Source organism: Embiotoca jacksoni, unplaced genomic scaffold (genome assembly GCF_022577435.1).
Source record: "Embiotoca jacksoni isolate LCO1_2020_lvr unplaced genomic scaffold, fEmbJac1.0.p SCAF_5, whole genome shotgun sequence".
Classification (NCBI taxonomy): Eukaryota; Metazoa; Chordata; class Actinopteri; family Embiotocidae; genus Embiotoca; species Embiotoca jacksoni.
This window is the reverse complement of record NW_027185403.1, coordinates 15,416,726-15,437,492: the sequence shown is the minus strand read 5'-3', so window position 1 is coordinate 15,437,492 and position 20,767 is coordinate 15,416,726. Positions and strand designations below refer to the sequence as shown.

Below are 20,767 nucleotides of genomic sequence, written 5' to 3'. Positions count from 1 at the left end.
GTGTGACATGGATGAAAGAAAATCAAAAGAGTGAGGTTTTGCACCAATTTGTCACCGTGACGACAACAGGTTGATGTTTGGATGTGATGGAGGACAACCATGTTTACAGTGACATTGATAATTTGCTAACTGGGCAATTCTTGTATTTCTGAGCATCCGAGTGTGTCTATCCAACTTTTATCTTCCCTGAGCCTCCCTGAGGCTGTTGCACTAAACACTAGAGGTCAGAAAACCCCCAGTCCTTCTGTTTTTTTTTTTTTTTTTTTAAATAGACCAAAAAAAAAAAAAGATGTGTCTTGGATGCTTAAAAAGCTCCACAAAGTAAACTCAAGTAAAGTTTGTCGAGTCCAAAGTCCATGTGATCATCCCTGATAGATAAGACGTGATCCATCTTAATGCTGAGTGACGGTGGCCCGGATCTCCACGAAACACACAGTCACATCTGTCTCAGTTTGAGCAGTGTGGTCCCACTCACAACACAGCGGGCACAAAGTTACAGCGCTCCGCGTACTTCCCTAGATCAATGCATCCTGACAGGAGACCGCAGTGCACTCAGTGTGAATATTCATTGGAGGAAGTTCATCTTTTCCTCCTCTTCTCTTCACCCTCTTTGTTTTTGTTATTAGGGGTTTTATCATGTGGTGGAGGCAACTTAAAGAGGATATTTGAGTGAGAGCTTCAACAATACATTGTTTCCAACATCTGTGAAATGTCTTTTATAGTCCCCCACAAAGAGATGTGGAGCTGCTGCGAAGCCACTTCTCATTGGGGTGACACACAACGAAGGGAGATCTTTCTGTGTGCACATGACTATGTGTGGTGGTTGTAAGCATCGGGTGCGTGCGTGCACGTGCACACTCGTCGTCTGAATATTCATATGCCACTGTGTTTTGTATCTGTTTTGCATAAGGGGACACTTAACAGAGACATAAGGCGACGCTCACAAAGCGTGCAAACATGAAAAATGATTCTAGAAGTTATTGAAGATTCACAAGAGGAGACATTCAAGCTCACATGTAGCCATTTCATTTAGATTTAATTGCTTCAAGATAACTTTCATTTCGGAATGATGGCATAATAGCATATCTACGTGCCAGCACATACAGGCACACACAAAAGCATGTGCCTGAGCTTTGTGAGTGCAGTGCATGTCTTCGGTGAGGGATTCGCAGAAGATAGCAGTGAACATAGTGCAGGATTTCTGTCATCATAGAACACATGGGGAGAGGAGTCTGCCTAGACAACACCATTGACAGATTGCATGAATAATTTAGGAACAAAGTGAGGCCTCATAGACCTCTGAATCACTACCAATGACAGCTGCCTGCTCTGACTTTGGTTCCTCTCTCATCTTTTTTAATGCATATTATTTCCATAAATTCCTCTTCTTACATTTCTAAGTTGTGTCCAGACGCAAAGGGCATGGTGCTGAATCTCCGACATGAAAACAAGAGCTGCGGCCTGAGGAAGAGGGCAACACTGCAGATTTTCCAAGTTATCTTGAAGCAATTAAATCTAAAGGGGTTTACCTCTAAGTGATGCATAGAAGAGCTGGCCTGGATATCAATATTATAATGTCAGTGCAGATGACAAATACGACTTTACAAAGGAGATTCACACTTAAGATCATCAGTATTCTGTAAAAGGTGGCAGAATTTATGCATTTGCAGCGTCCAGTCAGATATAATTGGCAAATTATGTTTAGAAGACTTATTGATTTCAGAAGGAGGTGTAAGAAAATGGAAATAAAAGCTGGCGCATTGCTGACGTCCAGTGTGAGTCAAAAAAAGACATCGGCTTTGTGGCCAAACAATTTTTTTTACTCTTATCTACCATCCTGGTTTTTCATTTCACAGTCACTAGTGGGACAAAGGAGGATTTTACGCAGAGTCATTATTTACATTTACGTAATCATCACTACTGGGAAACAATAGCTTTGTTTATTATGCCATTACTTAGCCAGCAGAAGTATTTCAGAAGGAGATGCAACTCTGAGAAAAACTTTCTCTGTGCTTTGATGTGCAACATTTTTTTTAGGATCTCATTTAGGCAACATTTTAATGACAACACCGCAGTTCTTTGCAAAGGTTTCAGGCACTACAAGTGAAATCAGGATGCTTTCAAAAATAATGGCATGAATAGGTTTTATTTATGTGTTCACTTGACACAAAGCGCAGTAAACAGAAAAACAAATCAAATCAGTGTTTGATGTGAGCACCCTTTGCCGTAGAACAGCGCCAGTTTTGGTTCACATGCCTACAGTTTTTCGGTTTATTTGTCAGGTAGGTTTATCTCAGAGAACTTGCCTCAGTTTGTGTCTTCTGTTTCGTCACATAATCACTGTCTGACTCCATGATAGACTTGACAGGTGGCTGACCAATTTTTTTTTTTTTTTTTTTTTTTTTATTCGCGGGTGTGTTTCTATTAAGTTCTGCTCTATGTGCATTTGTTGCTGCTTTTCTGTGTACAATGTATCTGTGTGTAAAAATTCATTTGGATTTTTGTCCCAACAGGTAAATACTGACTGCGTGTAGCCCATATTTTCTCATCAAATACTTTCAATCAGAATTTTGAAACTATAATCACGTCTGAACTACTGTAACTCCCTCCTGGCAGGTCTACCTGGTAGTGCCATCCGACCTCTTCAGCTCATCCAGAATGCAGCAGCTCGACTGGTCTTTAACCTCCTAAATACACTCCCACTACTCCGCTCCTCCGCTCCCTTCACTGGTTACCAGTAGCCGCCCGCTTCCGTTTCAAAACATTGGTACTTGCGTACCGTGCTGTGAACAGATCGGGTCCAGTCTACATCCAGGACATGGTCCAACCTTACACCCCAGCCCGTTCACTCCGCTCTGCTTCTACCAATCAGCTTGTCGCTCCCTCGCTGCGAGCTAAACACTCTACAAAATCACGACTGTTTGCTGTCCTGGCTCCTAAATGGTGGAATGAGCTCCCCACCGACATCAGGACAGCGGAAACGCTGTACATCTTCCGCCGTAAACTAAAAACACACCTCTTCAGACTTTACCTTGAACAGTACAACTTTAGTAGCACTTAAAATGACACTTACTTATAGCACTTTGAAGTTTGGCTTTCTTGAAGAAACTGTATTTTCTTGATTCCTGTTGTTCTGGGTTTTGTACCCTCATGGTTGAAATGCACTTATTGTAAGTCGCTTTGGATGAAAGCATCAGCTAAATGAAATGTAATGTATAATTTTTTTTTCCCTAACTGCATTCAGAGCTCTTCAGTCTTTTTCTGTCAGTGCAGTCACTACTATGTTGAAACTCCCTGATGCTGTTGCACCTACGTACTATGTTTACTGGTATGATTGGTAACTGTAAACTGGTTTACTGTTCTCCCGACAACTGCAGCATTTTTGCGAAATGATGGCCTTGTTTTTCTTCATTTGTTGCCAGGTTGAGATTGCTGTCGACATGCTGCAGAATGAATTTGGTACTGAGCACACACCTTGCTGATAGATAACAAACTGAAGATCTAAAGGTCCAAAAATCTTTTACATAGTACATACCAACCTAGGTTTAAGTAACTGACTGACAAGTTGACTTTTCAACTGCACAATATCCCATATTAATTACATACTAATTATCCTAAACCTAGATGGAAAATTCTGCTTTGCACTTTGGTTTTAAATGTTCACACTGTCTACTGTTCAATACTGCAGACTAAAATGGAAACACTGAAAACAACTTCTACTCAGCTGAATATCTGTACGATCACTTTTCTTTTTTTATCCACTACATTTAAACAGGAAATAAAGCTTTACTTTGTTTATAAAATATATAATAAGCCTTCAATTATTGAGATCAAACTAGACAACATTGTACAAAGAAGATTAAAGTAACATATGTACATGGCGTTTATTTTCCTGTGCTGGCTTCTTTTCTTTTCTCTACTTTTCTCTGACTCAAAAAATGCACCAAAAATGATGAACTTCTTGCCTCAACTTTACTCTCTGAAAACTGTGGAAGTAAATTTGAATCTGTCAAATCTGAGTTTCACACTGTCAGTAGATTTGCTCTATAGTCCAGTCCCAATACCCACACAAAATATATTTTACACCCAAATACTGAAATTGTTAGACAGGCGACAAACTGGCCCACCTCACTGCATCATGTTTGAATTTAAGCCAAGCTGCAGGGGTTGATATATTCACTTGAGCTGATGATTAAAGAGGGTTTAAAACCCTGTTTGTAGTGTGTGTGTGTGTGTGTGTGTGTGTGTGTGTGTGTGTGTGTGTGTGTGTGTGTGTGTGTGTGTGTGTGTGTGTGTGTGTGTGTGTGTGTGTGTGTGTGTCAGAGTGAGTGTGAGATATGGTAGTCAAAAAGGATTGCAGGCTGCAGCATCAGTGCCTGCAAGTGTTTGGCTTGATGTTAACTTTGGACAACTTGCCCCAAGAGCAGCGATTTCAGAAGTGTGTTCCAAGTCACTTCTTCTCGGCAACCAAAAACAATCACGGTACATACAGGCCAAATTCCACTTGGCACTCTGTAATCCCCGTAGCTTTTATTGTAGAGTGACCTTTTTCATCGTGGATTTAAAAAAAAAAAAATCACCTAACTCACTCATTTTCTTTCCAACGGCCTTCTTGGAGTGGACGTGATTAGAAGCAGGATTTCTGTTCCCTGTGCCACATACAGAAGGACTGGCAGACAGACCTACTGTAATCTGCATTTTCACCCCCCCCCTACCCATCCTCTCCCTCTTTCATAGAGGAAGTTGAAGGTTTATTAGAGTTGGTGGCCTGTGATTGTGTTTTAATGAGAGAATGACTGTGGAGGGCAGATAAGGCACCCAGTTCAGGCTGAGAGGTCCTTGGTGGGATTAGAATAATCATCAGAAAACGCCATGTCTTTAAAAAACACACAATGGAACAGGGCTGCTCCTGTCACCCTCCACTCCTCCGCCCATTCATCCCCCTATTTCCCCATCCCTCCAGCCCGACACCAGTCGGCCAATTGACATTCCAGTGTGATGGTCCGCTGCTTGCAGTGGAATGTGACATTTCCTCTTATCACTCCCTGTACCGAGCCAAATGTGCAGTTTTACAGATTAGACAGGGACAGTGAGAAAATGTGGAGATGCGGGTAGTGTGGAGAGAAGATGTGATAGATGTGAGAGAGAGTGGGGGCAGAGACAGAGACAGATAGAGAGAAATGGAGAGAGATAAAGAGGCATTCAAGTACGCATTCATGCAAACTCATGATAATGAGGCATTCAGATATAAGCAGCATTATTAGCCATTGTGATTTCGCAACTCCCTTCATTCTGTGTAAACTTTATTTGCATGTTCCCTATTTAATGTCAACAATCAACCTCTAGCTATGAGTTCCATTATAGCAATCAGCAGTGTGGCTGCGGCAAATAACATTTGTTTGATTTAGGTTTCCTATAAATGTCGCATCTTAATGCAACATTAAGCTTGATGAGCAAAGACACCAGACTTTAACCCTACAGTGTTGTTCACATACTGTGCACTATGTTTGTGTGTGGAGAATTTAAAAAAGTCTTAAAAGTGAAGTGCCTTAAAGTGCAATACCATTCAGGGCCATAGCGGCGGGCTCTGAACATCCTCTGGCTCTAATAGGCTCCTATTAAAAAATAATCAACTTTTGTCATGAAATATCGAGTCACTAGAGTTTTTTCCAAAAGTCTTAATGGCGTCATCCCCTAAATTCACTCCTTCTGATCAGGGTTCTGGCAGTCCTTTCGGAAAACAAGTCCATAATTGATTAGATATTAGGCCTCAAAAAGAGGTATGTTTGGTCTGCTTTGATTGACATGCCTGGGGTGCAGTCAGGTTGCTGGTATTAGTGGGCGAGCAATGTATCCTTGGGTTCTCAGTCAGCAGGAACTATCTGTGATGTTACACGTGTTTGTGAACTGCAATTCTGAACCCTTGAGTTCGGATTTTGTCCAACGCCATCTCGGAACCAGAGGTGATCATATTTGGACGAATCTGACTCGATCTCCAAGGACATTAAGCCCACCCACCTATAGCAAAAACCTGACTGCACCACAGACCTGTCAATCAAACGGACATACTCCCAAACATAACACTTTTTGATGCCTAATATCTAATTAATAATGGAATTATTTAAAAAAAAAAATAATAACAAGGAGTGACTTTAATGAATGACATCATTATAACTTGTGGAAAAAAATTACCGACTTTGGAGTTCATGGGAGAAGTTGAATGGGAGTCTATAGAGCAATTACCTTTTTGGAGCCAACCTAGCCAAGCCAGCGGCCCTCGGTGATACTGCAGTTTATGGCACTTCCATACAGGTCTCATTTTTTAGACACAAAAGACCCTTTTATACGCGGTCTATGGTTCTCAGTCAGATCCAACCCTCATTCGTCCATGTTGGGTCATTTCTGGCTCCAAAAAATCAAGCTGGTGACGGCCAAAATGCAGAACTTGTGGCTTTAAAGCAACAGTTTACAAGTCATTTGAGACTGTAGCAGTTATTGAATTTTCACAAGATAGACAACAGTAAACATGGTGACTTTCATTAAGTAATTTTCTTTGGTCACTTGGTGGCAGTAAAACAACAAACAAGCTCTAAACACAACACTGACATATTATCATCTGATGATCATCTGAAGGATTGTAAATGGCTACTTATTTACACATCCAGCAGACAGAGCACCCTTATCATTCATTAGGAGTTGTGTTTCTGGCCACCTGATAAATGGAAGTCCAATATTCACTCTCCTTTTAGCTCAGCTCAAGATCTTAATGACAATCGGCGAAGTATTTTAAAGTTGTGTTCTCACAGAAGAAAAGTGTTTGTTGTAAACAGCAACGGTGGCACAAGCCGAAACACAAAGATGCCATGGAGGGTGCAGCATAACTTTCATTCCAATTACTAAACAGAGAAAAACCAGAGCGTGATAAGGTGACAGAACTCTGCTGGGACGGAGATATGTGAACTCTGCTCAACTGGAACTCTCCCTTATTTCTTTAAATCACACCAGCTAATCTAAAAGGTTTTACCAGTGTAGATGTGTGTGTATACAGTGTGTGAGGGAGGGGGGAGTGGATAGAAAGAGAGAGGTAGAGTTAGTTGAAGGCCTCTCTCTACAGGGAGAGGGGATTATGTTTCTCTGCTCTCATGTGTTCTGACATTCAGAATGTTATTAAACTCAATAGGCTGAGCTCAGGGTTCACTGATTACTCTTACTGGGGCTGAATCCATTATTCAGGGTTTTCTTCACACTGTGTTTACTAAAATCTCAATCACACCTGCACGCTTTACACACTGATGCGTATCCACCTGCACATGTGTCATATGTGCACACATACATACATGCATGCTGCTTCAGATGCTTGCATGCACAGACCTCTACACACATGCAAATAAATGCATTAGATTAAATTTGCCTTTGCTGCAGTAATGCTTTTCAGGCGATCTGACTGTCTTGGAAAATTTGATTGGTGTGCCTGCTAAATATGCATTGGGGCTGCAAGAAGGAGAAGGCTGAAATTTAGAGTTAAGAATGTTTAATGTGTGATAGTGATGTGAGTGTCTTTCAAGTGAACTCTGACATTGAGAATGAAGAAAGAAGATTGCCCACTTGCAGCTATTCACCATGCACTGACAGGCTGAATGAAAAATGTCTCTTATTTCCAAGGATGACTCTTTTTCAGGAAATGGAAACAGCAATCGAAGTATTGCAGTGAAGAGATTTAAGTAGGGAATTCTGGACTATTGAGTGAAATATTACGCTGAAAGGGAAGGTATTTCCTGCTCCTCGGTTTTTGACCCTACCCACATAGTGATTGGCTGGGAGTCTACCTGGGTTGTGAAGGGAGGCTCCCTAACTTTGATCACTTTGGAAAGTAGCCCTGCTCCATAATCCCCCCATCTGTCATTCTGTCTGAGGCGGTGTGGGCTGCCATTCATCTCTCCCTCACTCCCTCTCCTGCTCTCCTGTTCCCTCTGTCTCCAGATCCTGTTTACTACCTCCATCCATCTTCCCCGCAAGGCCGACGTCTGCCTTCGTCTGCTGAGATGGACAGTTGGGAAACAGAGGACCAGAAGTGAGGTCCAGGGCACCAGCTTTGCCCCTAACTTTAGGAGGGCTGGCAGCAGAACAACTTTTCTGTTCCCACAACAATGAGGAAACACATATCTCAAACAGGGGACAGTTAATGCCTGAGAGCTTCGGACTAACAGGCTCTGTCTCATGATTGACTGTCCCTCTCTGCCAGTCCCTCTGTGACCCTCCACACCACAGAGACGAGAGAGGACCAATAAAGCTCAGACTGGTTAATAACTCATCATAACCTCATACGTTTTCATTCACAGAGCAATATAACAGCATTACCAGTTATAAATCAACAGCTAATGGGATAAGTGGAGCTTCAAACTGTGAGCCTTGATGTGTGCACTGACCACTGAAGGGCTAAAGTATTATTTAACAACGTCCTCCCTCCTTCCTCCTCCCTCCCCTATTTATACCTGCCTGCCTGTATATTGTTATCAGAACAGGACTTTCTTTTAAAACAGGAGAATGAATTTTAAATAAAGTTTTGACTTTAGTCTTTGATTTGAAGTTTAAATTTTTTTAAACAATCTCAGCAAAAAGTAAGTTAGTACAGCTTAAATATTGTAAAATGTAATCACTTTTGACCTGCCTCTAAGAGCAGGGTGAATCTAAGTCCAATTTCTAAATCCGATTATACAGTTTTACAGATTATAACAGAAACATAGCTTTTTAAAGGAAGAGACGAGAGAACAATTTTGACAAAAAGATACTCAAAAATGATTTAAAAAATATATATATATTTGACCTGCAGCCCAACAGTTTGTCAGAAAAATATATATTATGTTATAAATCAGTTACTGGAAGAGTCTTTTGTGATATTATCAGCTCATTCCAAGGTAATGATTTTCCAGGTATCGTCCTGGGTTAGCCCGGTATCACACCAAAGCGTGTAACACACCTGTCATTTACTCGAGGATACCGTGTTAATGTCACATTTAGCCTCTTCCAGGGGTGAAAAGTACACAACCATATGACTGGGGTAAAAAAGAGATGTACAAAGTACAAAGACTGAAAAAGTCCTTAGTATTGGTTGGTTTGGCAGAACCAACACAGGATTTTCACCTGAAAGACCGTGTTTGAGTCCGTGAGAAAACAAATATCAGCAGGATCTGCTTTAGGTAATGTAAGGAAGTTACTGATGTGATGTCACTACTGTGTTTTACTTATTATGAATCCAACCATAATCTTTTCCTAATCCTAGCCAATTCTATTCTATTTCTTCAGTCTCGTATTCAGCAAGTGAAAAACAATTTGGATTTAAGTACAGGTGAGTGCAGGATGAAGTAATCAGAAAAACAAGTATCAATTTCGTAGCATAACAAATATTCTGTTACAAATAAAAAGTCCTAAAAGTCCTGAAAAGCCTGCATGTTTAATCCACACAGGTGTCACAATTCAAAGACAGGGAGCATGCATGAAACCCAGGGCAGGTAAAACTAAAGGTATAATTTAAAGATAATGAAGGATTCCGGGGACAAAAAAAACAAAAATAAAAAACCTTAATGCAATGCATTATGTGCAGGCTAAAGCAGAGTCAACAGTCAAGGCACGGGACAAAATGGGCAAAATCACTGTAAACAGGAGCAGAAACAAGCATGAACACAGAAACGACAAACAGACAAAGAGTGAAGGAGAAGAAGAGGTGTTTGACCAGAGGCTGATGGTGAGGTGGAAACAGACGGCAGACAGTAGAAAGAATAAGTGAATTCCCTATTGGACAATGAAGACAAGTATAAACTGCAATCTATTTACATCTGTCACGATTCTGGTTGGTTCTGTTGTATCTGTTGGGTTTGAGTTTGGCGACATCATCTAACTTCCAGCATACCTCCAACTGGTTTACACCTGGTTGAAAAGCCCTCTAACTTGAGTTCAAATCAGTGTGCTGCAGTAGGTCCTGTACATTTTCTGACTGTCTGCGTGTGTGTGGTAAAAGAGAACATGAATGTGTATATACTGTTATACATGATTGATCAAGGGAGCACCCATGTTTTCCTGAGGCAATTTCTGTGTATTGTCAATGTGTCGTGTGTGCTTTCTTCTCATGTCAGTCGCTCAGACTCAAAGAAACGGCCTTGAGGGCTGTATGGATGAAAGACGAGAGGTGCTGCATGCAGTAACCGGGCCTGACTGTTCCAGCATCTCTGTGGGCGGATTGTGTGTGTGTGTGTGTGTGTGTGTGTGTGTGTGCCTGGGCTTATATGCACCCATGTCCATATATGTGTTTATGTCTTTGCTTATGTATCTAAGCAAAGGAAACCTCCCACACAGACATGAGTGCAGCCACTGCCTGCAGCTACCTCTGAGTGTATAGGCAGCACCCATAGAGAAACAATGGACAGGAACATGAGAGGCCAGGTGAATTACAAGTGACTTGAAAAATAGAAATAATGAGTAGAAAGAGTCAACATCCATGAAGCTGTGTGCGACTCTGTCCTGCCATTAGAGACCGAGGCAGTTTATTCAAGCTCTTCCACATAGGAGCGAGGATTTTCTCCCAGTGAAACATCTTCCCATATGTTCAACACAAGCTGACAGCGGCGTCTTCACCGCTATTGATTTCCTTTCCTCCTTTATTTGGAAAAACATGGCTCACATGCCAGGGAGGAACCCCTGCAACTAAGTTCGACTACCTCTCTTCATAACAGTATTACTGAGATGCAAAGAAAGGGGAAAAAAAGACCTTGGGAATGGACCTGATTTAAAACAACAAAACACCCACTGCAAAAATCAATAGCAAGCATCACGACGACACACACAAGGAAATGTTTCAGCTGAATAAAAAACAACTAGAATTATGACATATTGAAAAATATTTTCATGATACTTAGTATTTGGTTTCACTGGTTTCACATCACTACTATGTACAGGCCTAATACACATTCAACATATGTATTCTGGCTGCATCCCAAAACTGAATATGGACAAATGTAAGACGTGTCATATTGTCATGCTACTGACTGTTCACCAAACCCCTCCCCCAAACAGTGACTGTCCAATCATAGTTTTAGCCTATAAACTTTGATTTCTCTATGTTAAAGTGTGTATCTCCTTACAGTAAAAACACATGAATTTCGCATGCAAAAACAAAATACACATGTGATTGTGCACATGTGAAACATGCATTTTGCTCATGGGAAACATGGTTTTGGAATATTTTCGTGGTGTAATGTGTGAAGCTCATGTAGATTCCCATGTGTAAACTTTTCCACATGTTTTCCCTGTTATCATATGTTGCAACATGTGGTAAACATGTGTCATACATGTGATCACGTGTCTAATGTGAAAAACATGGAAAAGTCATGTTTTTTCTGTTAGGGTAGGCATGTACACATATTCTCTCAAAAGTAAAAAAGTATTTAAGGGGACAAAACCTCATAACAGATTCATCCACGGGGCTAAACTATTCCGCAAACATCTGTATTTGTGTGTGTGTGTGTGTGTGTGTGTGTGTGTGTGTGTGTGTGTGTGTGTGTGTGCGTGTGCGTGTGTGTGTGTGTGTGTGTTTGTTTGTGTTTACGAGTCCACACCTGTGTTTGTCCATGTCTCCTGGAAACTGGCCCTGCTGCTAATCAACTGTCCCCATTAGAGAATCTGCAAATATGCTTATTAGTGTGTGTGTGTGTGTGTGTGTGTGTGTGTGTGTGTGTGTGTGTGTGTGTGTGTGTGTGTGTGTGTCCACTTGTGTAGGTATAATGCTGCTGCTGCTCATCAACAACAGTTCTCTATTGAGGGATAGAGAGAGGTGAGAAATCTGCACCTGGACACAATTAGACAGCATTCATTTTCAATGACTCTCCAGGCTGGAACAACATACTCTCCTTGTACTTATCTTTTCTTTATCCACATCTCTTTGTTTTATCATCAACATTCCTTGTTCGCTGCAACATCATATTTCTGCTGCCTTTTCCATCATCAGTATAGATGCAGGTGTATTACGTTGCTATTGGATGTGTCTTTTTTAATGCACTACTAACATCATACATTTTAGGTGTGATTTATTCCAGATCCAGAAAAGGTGACACACCCTGATTTAATTTTAGACAAGTATTGACTACTTGGGCTCTAAAAACCTGGGGACATGATTTCATTCTCCTAAGATAAAGTTTGTCTGGGGTGCAAGAATGAGTGTATGGAGACTCCTTAAATTCACCAAGCAGTCAGATACCAACACTACCATACGAGGGCTGAAGCAGAAGTTAGTCCAGAATTCTATGTTTTACATCACAAAAAATAGGTGATGATAATAATCACGCTGCAGAGTTTGACAAGTTTTTTCAAACACCCTCGTTTCAAAGTCACAAACAAGCCCTCTGAAAATTACCGGGTGAGAAGAGGTAAAAAAAAAAAAAAGCCCAAACAAATTTTCTGAGTGTTGAAACACCTCGTTCAAAGAAGAGAAAAAAAGAGAGCGACAGACTTCTGTAAGAGAGAGAAAAGAGAGATGTTAATTACACAGTAGGTCTTTAGCTGTCAGAGTCAGAAAGAGTGGGGCCTCTCTGGCAGTTGATGCCACTAATCATGGGGTGTGACACAGCATGACACCCTGCTATCGCTAATGTAACACACAAGCACACACACACACACACACACACACACACACACACACACACACACACACACACACACACACACACATGTGCTCAGCGTAGCACACAGTGACATATTCTATATTTGTATCTTTGTTATAATAATAATTCTTCCAGGCTGAACAATGACACGAGAGACAACTGTTGCATGAAATGTTCCTTCCAGGTAATGAAAGCTATTTTTCCTTTTCACCCTTTATGCACACAGGGAATCAAGTCTGAATGTATGCATGGGTATAAATAGAAGAATTATTGAAGTATGAATCACCCAGTAGTGGGAATTCGTGCAGCAGCAGCAGCTTCACTGACACGTCACAGTCCATCTGTCTTCTAAACATTTTGGTGAATCGATTAAAAGGAAGTCACACCCATGATTTTCTTAATGAAGGATGAGGATTAATTCACTCTGCACAGGTGCAGTTTTGACAAAACTCAAAATGGCTGTCAGCATGACTAAAATAATGTATCCTTCACCCTGCTTTTGACTTTATTTTCAAAATGTGCACAATATGGAAATAAAATGTTGATGATTTTTTAGCAAAAAAATCAAACAAAACTACTGCTCATTCACCAGGTTTCTGCATCAGCGAAGCAAAGCCTGCAGGTAGGCGGTCAGCTCAAGTTTGCTGCACTTACATGGCACACTGTTCTGTTCCTTTTGATCCTTTCTGTCCTTAAAAGACCTTGTAATATGCATTTGCAATTTAAAGTTTCATAGCAAGGATGTAGCAGCTGTGCTTTAGTTTGTTGCACCTAATTTGGTAGAGTTGTATTTGAGAATTTTCAGAGCAGGTTCAGCAACATCAGTGTCACTGACTCTTTAATGTAAGGTTATTATGTAATCACACATTCAGTTTTCACTCCCGAATGTAACTCGGGCCTGCTGATGGTTACTTTTTGTATTTAGACGTGTCTCCTCTCCACAGAATCAAAGGTTGTTCATTTAGGCCTCACAGTCGTGAAGTTGTCACTGACTAAATCCTGGGATGTTTTTTCTGATGAAGATGTAGTTCTGAGCTTAAGGGGTTAACCACTGCGGTGTGTTGAAGCCGTCAGTCCTCTGCCGACTCTTTTGCTGCAACATCGCTCCACCTGATGGAAATAATAGTTACTACTGCTCATAGAGCATTTCACAAGCTATGCCTTTGCTCAGCATCCACCTGTAGCCTCTGAGTTTATGTTCCTCACGGGGGAGAGATTATTATCATCACTCCACTGCTGCACTGGTCACTCTTGTTGTGGGAAGTTATGAGGTCAGAGGCTAAATGTCAAACATTGTACATATTCTGCATTCACACAACAGTTCCTTTCAAGCTAAGTTTCCTGACTGAATTAAATTAATACATGCATTACAGTCAGCAGTTTGGAGGACGACTATGGATGAACAGAAATGATCAAGGCATAAAACAAAAACTACATGTCAATGAATCCATTGATTAGTAAATAAATAAATATATAAACAAATAAAGAAAACAAATAAAGAAATAAGAAAAAATAAAATGTGCAGTGCAGTATTTGGGAAGAAGCAAAACAAGTATATTTTCAAAGAAACATCACAGCACACTATTTTGTTGATCTCTATCTGACCCAATAGTGAAAAAAAAAAAAATTACGTTTTTATCATCAATATCTATGTATAAACATAGACAAGGGGAAGTGACAAAAACTCTAAAAACATGAACATAATGGAAATTAAAATGAAGACACTAAATTGATATTTATGTTGTCTCCAAATTGTGAACTTCTTTAAATATGCTAAAAAAACAAACAAAAAAAAATCAACAAAAAAAAACAAAAAAACAAAAAACATACTGTTACTCCAAGCACCACAACGTACCACAAAGCACCACAAAGCACCACAAAGCACAATGCCCCCATTTTTAACCCATTAGAGGACCTTTGTCATCACTTCTTTTTCCCTCCCCACATTTCTGGTCTACATCTTTCAACGCTGTCAGATAAAGTGCCCAAAACATTATATAAAATAACATACCAAATGTACCAAGCTATTTTCATGGATGTTCACTTGCCTGCTTTTGTACATGCAAATCATGTACAATGCAATTTCATTTGAGAGAATTGTATTTGAAGGTACTGCTTCATTAAATATTGTCTGGAATCACTAATCTGTATGACCCTGGTGAAGACCAGTAAATCAGCAGAAATTGGTTCTGTGTAATTGTCTTGCAGCTCATGAAACAGACCTTTTTCTTTTTCTACTTCCATATAAGACAGACTGCCTTAGATTATAATTTTTTTGGATCACTGCACTCCGACTGAGGCAGAGCTTTATCCTTCTCTGCTTGTAATATCTAAAGTCATATCCTATTTGCCCAAGGCATGGTTTGAGATATATGACTCCTCTGGAAATAAAACGGAACAAATATCCATGGTTTATTCCTTTATTCAGTTACAAAAGCATGATGACTTCCTTTCAGGACACCTTGGTTAGAAAAAAAAAGTTTATTTCTCAAAAGTCCGATTCCTAATAGTTGTATTCTTTTAAATATATTATATATATATTAAAACCATGAGCCCATTTATTGACCTTTGTTTGAATTTTAGAACTCAGTGACATCTTTTCTAAAGTTGAAAAAAACAAAACATATAAGCAATGATAATGTCTCTGGTAAACAAACTGTGATTTCCAGTAGTAAAATACAGTGAAAAAGAAAAACAACAAAGAAATATTCACATGGTGTTGAATTTCAAGCACTTAAAAAATACCAACAGGAAATGCTTTTTGAAACTGCAACAAATTGAAATAAAATAAACTCAAAACTGGCTTTAAACAACAATAGCGTCTACAGATTATTCAACAACAGAGTGTGTGTGTGTGTGTGTGTGTGTGTGTGTGTGTGTATGTATGTGTTACTTTTTATACTCGTTAAAGTGCCCCTTTTCTGGCACCCCAACTGTCTTTTATAATACAAACATGGAGTGTCCAGTTTTTTTTTTTGCTTTTTTTTTTACAAATCTTGTTATGGCATATAAAACATATTTCCAAATGTAAAGCCTCCACTGAAGAGTGCTGTGCTGTGTACTAATCAATACATCATCAGCAAAAAGAAGACGCATATGAAGGAGGAAAGGAAAAGTATTCACGCAGCAGGGAACTAATCCTGGTACACTGAGGCATGATTAAAAGGAGATCAAACATTTTCACTGGGGAGGAGAAAAACCCTTGTATATACATAACAGGTGGAGATATGTATGGTTTCAGTAAACTCCGACTGCCCATGTTTCTTGCTTGTATGACGCTGTAGAGGACAGAGAGGTCATACATTAGATTTGGTACCATCATATTTCTTTTTAAAGCAGAAACTCAGAGGAGAATAAAAAAAAGAAAAATGCACAACCAAGTTGTGGAAGCAGAGGGTGAGTGCTGCCTTTGCACAGGCGCCTGGCCTTTGCTGGGAAATGAGAGGTCAGCCAAAGTGTGTGGTACATAATCTACAGCTGACCCCTGGCATCCAACAGCAGCAAAAATCCCATTTCAAGCAACAACCGTCTCATCTCCTTCAAGTAAAATGACACCTTTGGAACACTGTTAGACTTGGAGATATCAACCCCTATACGACGATGATGATGTTCAATGCATTTCAGGACATTTTGTTGTCACAAATTACTATAGTTTGCCATTTTGACACACCCAGTTCTCCCACAACCTGCTTCATCTGCTTAACCTTAAGGAGTTGCTATATTTTCTTGAAAAATCTCGGACAATCCAGGTACATGAAATTGCTGTACTATGCAGTGGAATGTGTGCGTAGGTGGAAAGAGGAAAAGTGTCGGTTTGGTAAGAGGAAAAGATGTTTGTGCTGGCAAAATGCACATAATGTACAGTTAACACAGCTTCTGGCTGTGATGTGAAACACTGTTATTGGTTTTTCATTTGCAGGTTACACTTTAAAGGATTCAGCTGGCAATACTCTGTATTTTTCTTATTGGCAATAATTCCGAGGAAAGGACCAAAACCAACAATGAATTGATCTTAAAAAGCATGTATTAGCTGTGTAGTTACAGTCAGATCTACTGTAAATGTAAAAAAAAAACACATTAGTGAGCCACAACGTTGCACAGGTTGACACTTTTCATTCAATACCAAAAAACGATGCCATTATTGTTTTAGGGTTAAAGTAACTACTTTTACTCAAGTACCTAACATATGTTAAATATGTTATATCAAAAGCCCTATTGACCCCTGACCTCTTCCATACACAGACTTTATCCCCCTTTGTGCCCCTGGGCATGAAAACGGGCTGCTCACACATGCGTGTGCTTTTCACATATTGGCGAGGCAAAATGGGACACTGACATGATACCCTTTAGTGGATTGATGGGTGTAGTACATGCTTTGGTGTGATACTGGGCTGGCAATGTAGATTGTCTTGACTTAATACCACACCGTCAGGCTATACAGAACATACTCACAAATCAAAACTCTACATCTGTGATCTTATTTTTAAATGTGTCTTTTTAGTAGGAATCAAGGGAACTGGGGCTGAGTGTCCCAGACAGGGCGGGGGATTCGAAAGTACTGTAGGCTATCAAAATGATTTATACTCCCTAGAAAATGTGCAACAGACAACATATAAGTCCAGGAAAAACATCGTTGGGTGTTAATTATTGATAACGAGACCTTTGTCAAGACTGTCTTGATACAATTTGACTGTAAGGTGTAAAGAACAAACAGCTCAAAAATTGCATTCACATTTATTGTTTTGCATACATACGCGACTACACCTTCTGTGTACCTACATCACATGAGTGAAAAAAGCACAGACAGGAGCAAAAATACTGAGATCATCCATGTAAAATAACCGAAACCATAAAATTGTGCGTTCATGTCTCAAAATTGAGCCTTAGACTGAGGAACCCATTCATTGTTGGTATTTCCTTTCATGGGAACTGTTGACAAAAAAAAGATTCAGCATGTCTTTTGATTTTAAATCACTGTTTTGTTTTCTGTTGCTGGCCCCTGACTTAAATAAATATACTGTAAATGACCCTGCTTACTGACAACATGGTCCAAGAAATGCAGAGTACATCAATAGTCATTTTGGGTTAAAAATAGTGAAATATTTTAGGATGGAATTTTCCTTTAAGGTCTGCATGTCAAACCCAGGCAGTTTGCCCTTTTTCATCTCTGCCCTCTACAGTCCAGAGCCTGCCACTCTGATTTCTGTTTATTTGACGTGATCTGAAAGGGAGAACTTTGCGGCCGAGTGATCGCCGTAACCTTGACTTCCAATACACACAGATGACCGCAAATCTGTCAGTCACTTCATGTGTATCAATCCCGCCTCCTCCCTGCGCAAGCCAGCAACAGCATGCCGACGTTCCTTTTATAGGCCATGCACAATCTGCAGGGAATATGCCAAACTGGATAAATTGAGAGTGAATAGCTGCGCTGCCCATACCATTAAAAGTGAACAGAGCTGAAATAAATCACAGGAGTGAGTGAAATATGAAGCAAGAGCTCTAACAATAGTTTGAGGAATATTTTCTGCAGATTATATCTAAAATTGTCAATCTTCTTCTTAAACACGTCTGCAAATAGGCTGCCTTGTATATCAATGGATATGCTATGAATGTCACAACAGTAGAATACAGTGTAAGGTCACTCAGTACTATATATAGCCACAGAATAATGTCAGTATGTTTTCTCTCTTCTCCTTCTCACAACGTTCAGGGTGAGCATCTCTGAATCTGCCCACTAACTGTTTCTGTGATTACCAAGTACAACAGAAATCTCTTTCAGTTGGCCAATCAAATGACCCCCTAGCAACATGTGTGCGGTGTACTATGTGTGTGCATTTTGTGAGAATGGTCATGTGGCACCAAGACAAGGCATGATGTGTTGAATGAGGTGTAGCAGCAATGCATGTTTGTTGTTAATGGCTGATTTAAACAGCACTAAACTTCACTTGAAAATAAGTCGAATCAAACTACTTTTGACAAAACTCTCCGCGCTATTACAACAGTGTAAACCATACACTATGTCATTAAAAATTGCCGATGCTACACAGAGCACTTTGTCCTTCCAAAATGGAGTGTAAATGTGAGAGTGAAAGAGAGCGGGACTGTCCCCCCGAAAAACAATATGAAATCATCGTAGCAGTAACAAGTGGTTTGTCCTCCTCAGACACATCTGTGCAAAGACATGTTCCATCAGCCATCAGAAAGCATCTAGGTAGGTAGCAGTGGAGATGAAGATATTGCACACGCAGACTAACGTCAAACAGCTTCGTCGAAATGGCACAGCGCAGGCGTCACACTGAAGAATAAAGTTCATTTTTTTTCCCACATAAATGAACACTGTAAAAAAATTCAAAAACACGCCCCGCTGACGGCTTCTTTATTGCAGCACATTTCCCTTCTTTTTTTCGCTATTTCTTTTTCGAACATCCACGTATTAAAAAAATGTTGCAAGTCTCTGTTTATAGTTAGTAAGGAGCGGTTTGAGAGTTTGTTTTGGCAGTAAGAGAAGTCTTGTTCGCGTTGACAGCCAGGAGGATGGATGGGTCAAACCGGACAGCCATGACCTTTGAGTTTAAGAGAGTCTCGTGCTCTTCTTCTGCCCCACCCTGCCTGTCCCCTCACCTCCAGCACAGTAACGCGGTGATCACATGCCAGAGGCACCCAGTCCCATGCTGGCGGTGTGGCTCATACAGGGCAGCGTCTGAACGGTCTTGGGGAAATCGTGGGTGAGGATTCGTCCGTTCTCTCCGCCGCTCCCGTTGCCACTCATCCTGGTCAGGGTGGAGCAGCGCATGGCGTCGTTGATGGATTGCTGTCAGAAAAAAAAAGGTTACAGTTAGTTTGCAGACCATATTTCAGTCAGTCGTGCATACATGAATTGTATCCTAATCAGAACAGAAGAGGCTGATGCAACAGTTAGAGCTAGCAGCAGTTAAGAGTTGTGTTCGCTAAAAGGTCTTTCAGAGCGGTATGCTGTTTCTCTGGCCTTTACTTAATTAATATATATACACTAGAGTGTGTTTATGTTACTTTCTGAGTGTGGTTCTGACACGGCAAGTATTTCAGGAGCTGAGTGAGCTGTTGGGAGTCATAGGGTGCTGGTTTTTACCCTCTTTATCAGGGTCTGAGTGATATTCACGGGTGGTAAACCACGGTGCTGGCCATTGTGCTTCTGATGTCCAAATTTGTAACAGGAGGAGCAGAGCGAAGTGTGGGCAGTAAGACGGGAGCTGAGGCCTCACTCACTGGTTTAATAGCTCCATTCTCCAGTCTAGCACAATAAAAGCCACTGGGCTCGAAAGCTGACCTAATGGGATGCTCTCGTGTGTGTGTGTGTGTGTGTGTGTGTGTGCGTGCACATATGTGCCTCTTCGGCGTCTGCTCGCATCACCTATTCCAAAGCTGATTAAACTGGGCGAAGGGAGTGCGATCTGGAGCAACTGGTAAGTGTTGCACAGAGATTGGAAAATTACACCGGCCTCTAATTGGAACGGTGTTGTTGTTCCTCTCAAGCCAAACAGCATAAAGACACCGCTGGACTAATAGGCTCCTCGCCAGTCTCATCAGCATACTGATCAGGTGCCTCTTCATGGGCTGATTAAAACATAAGAGATTTGCGAAGAAGATCACTCTTTGTCTTTGCCCTGCCTTGCTGCTTTTTTTTTTTTTTTTTTATGTTTACATGAAGAGTATATCAGTGAGCCCAGAGGGGCTTTGATGTTGGAAGAACAAATCAAAGGTTGTTTGTTGTAAATTGATCCATGAAGCAGATGACTAACAGCTACGATATCACAGCTGCTGGAGGAGAACGCTCACATCTCCCAATAAAGTATAAAGCAACACGTTTTTATACTTTCAGATCTCTGCACATAAAAACCATTTGAGTTAGACTGTTCTAGCTTAAAGCAGTGATGGAAGACATGCGAGCCGCACCAGGCCTGCCTTATGGTATAACATATAAACGATGTTCACCACAATGGGCCCTGCGTTTGCCAGACAGTCAGCGAAAACAGAGGAAGGAGCAGGGGAGAGATTTGCTCAGAGCGACAGAGAGATGTACCACTGTGATTCAAATTGCCTTTACACCTGTGCTGCAAAGTAAAGTTCCTGAAAGG

General features: G+C 40.6%; 1 protein-coding gene across 1 annotated transcript in view; it reads right to left on the bottom strand.

Annotated features, from left to right (window-relative positions):
• Positions 1 to 15,056: 15,056 nt before the first annotated feature.
• The window catches only part of gria1a (glutamate receptor, ionotropic, AMPA 1a), a 68,573-nt gene continuing 62,862 nt past the window's right edge, over positions 15,057 to 20,767 (bottom strand). The window contains 5 exon segments of the mRNA XM_069171043.1: positions 15,057 to 19,267; positions 19,269 to 19,301; positions 19,303 to 19,370; positions 19,373 to 19,409; positions 19,411 to 19,464. Coding sequence (XP_069027144.1) covers positions 19,118 to 19,267; positions 19,269 to 19,301; positions 19,303 to 19,370; positions 19,373 to 19,409; positions 19,411 to 19,464 — 342 coding nt within the window. The 3' untranslated portion in view covers positions 15,057 to 19,117.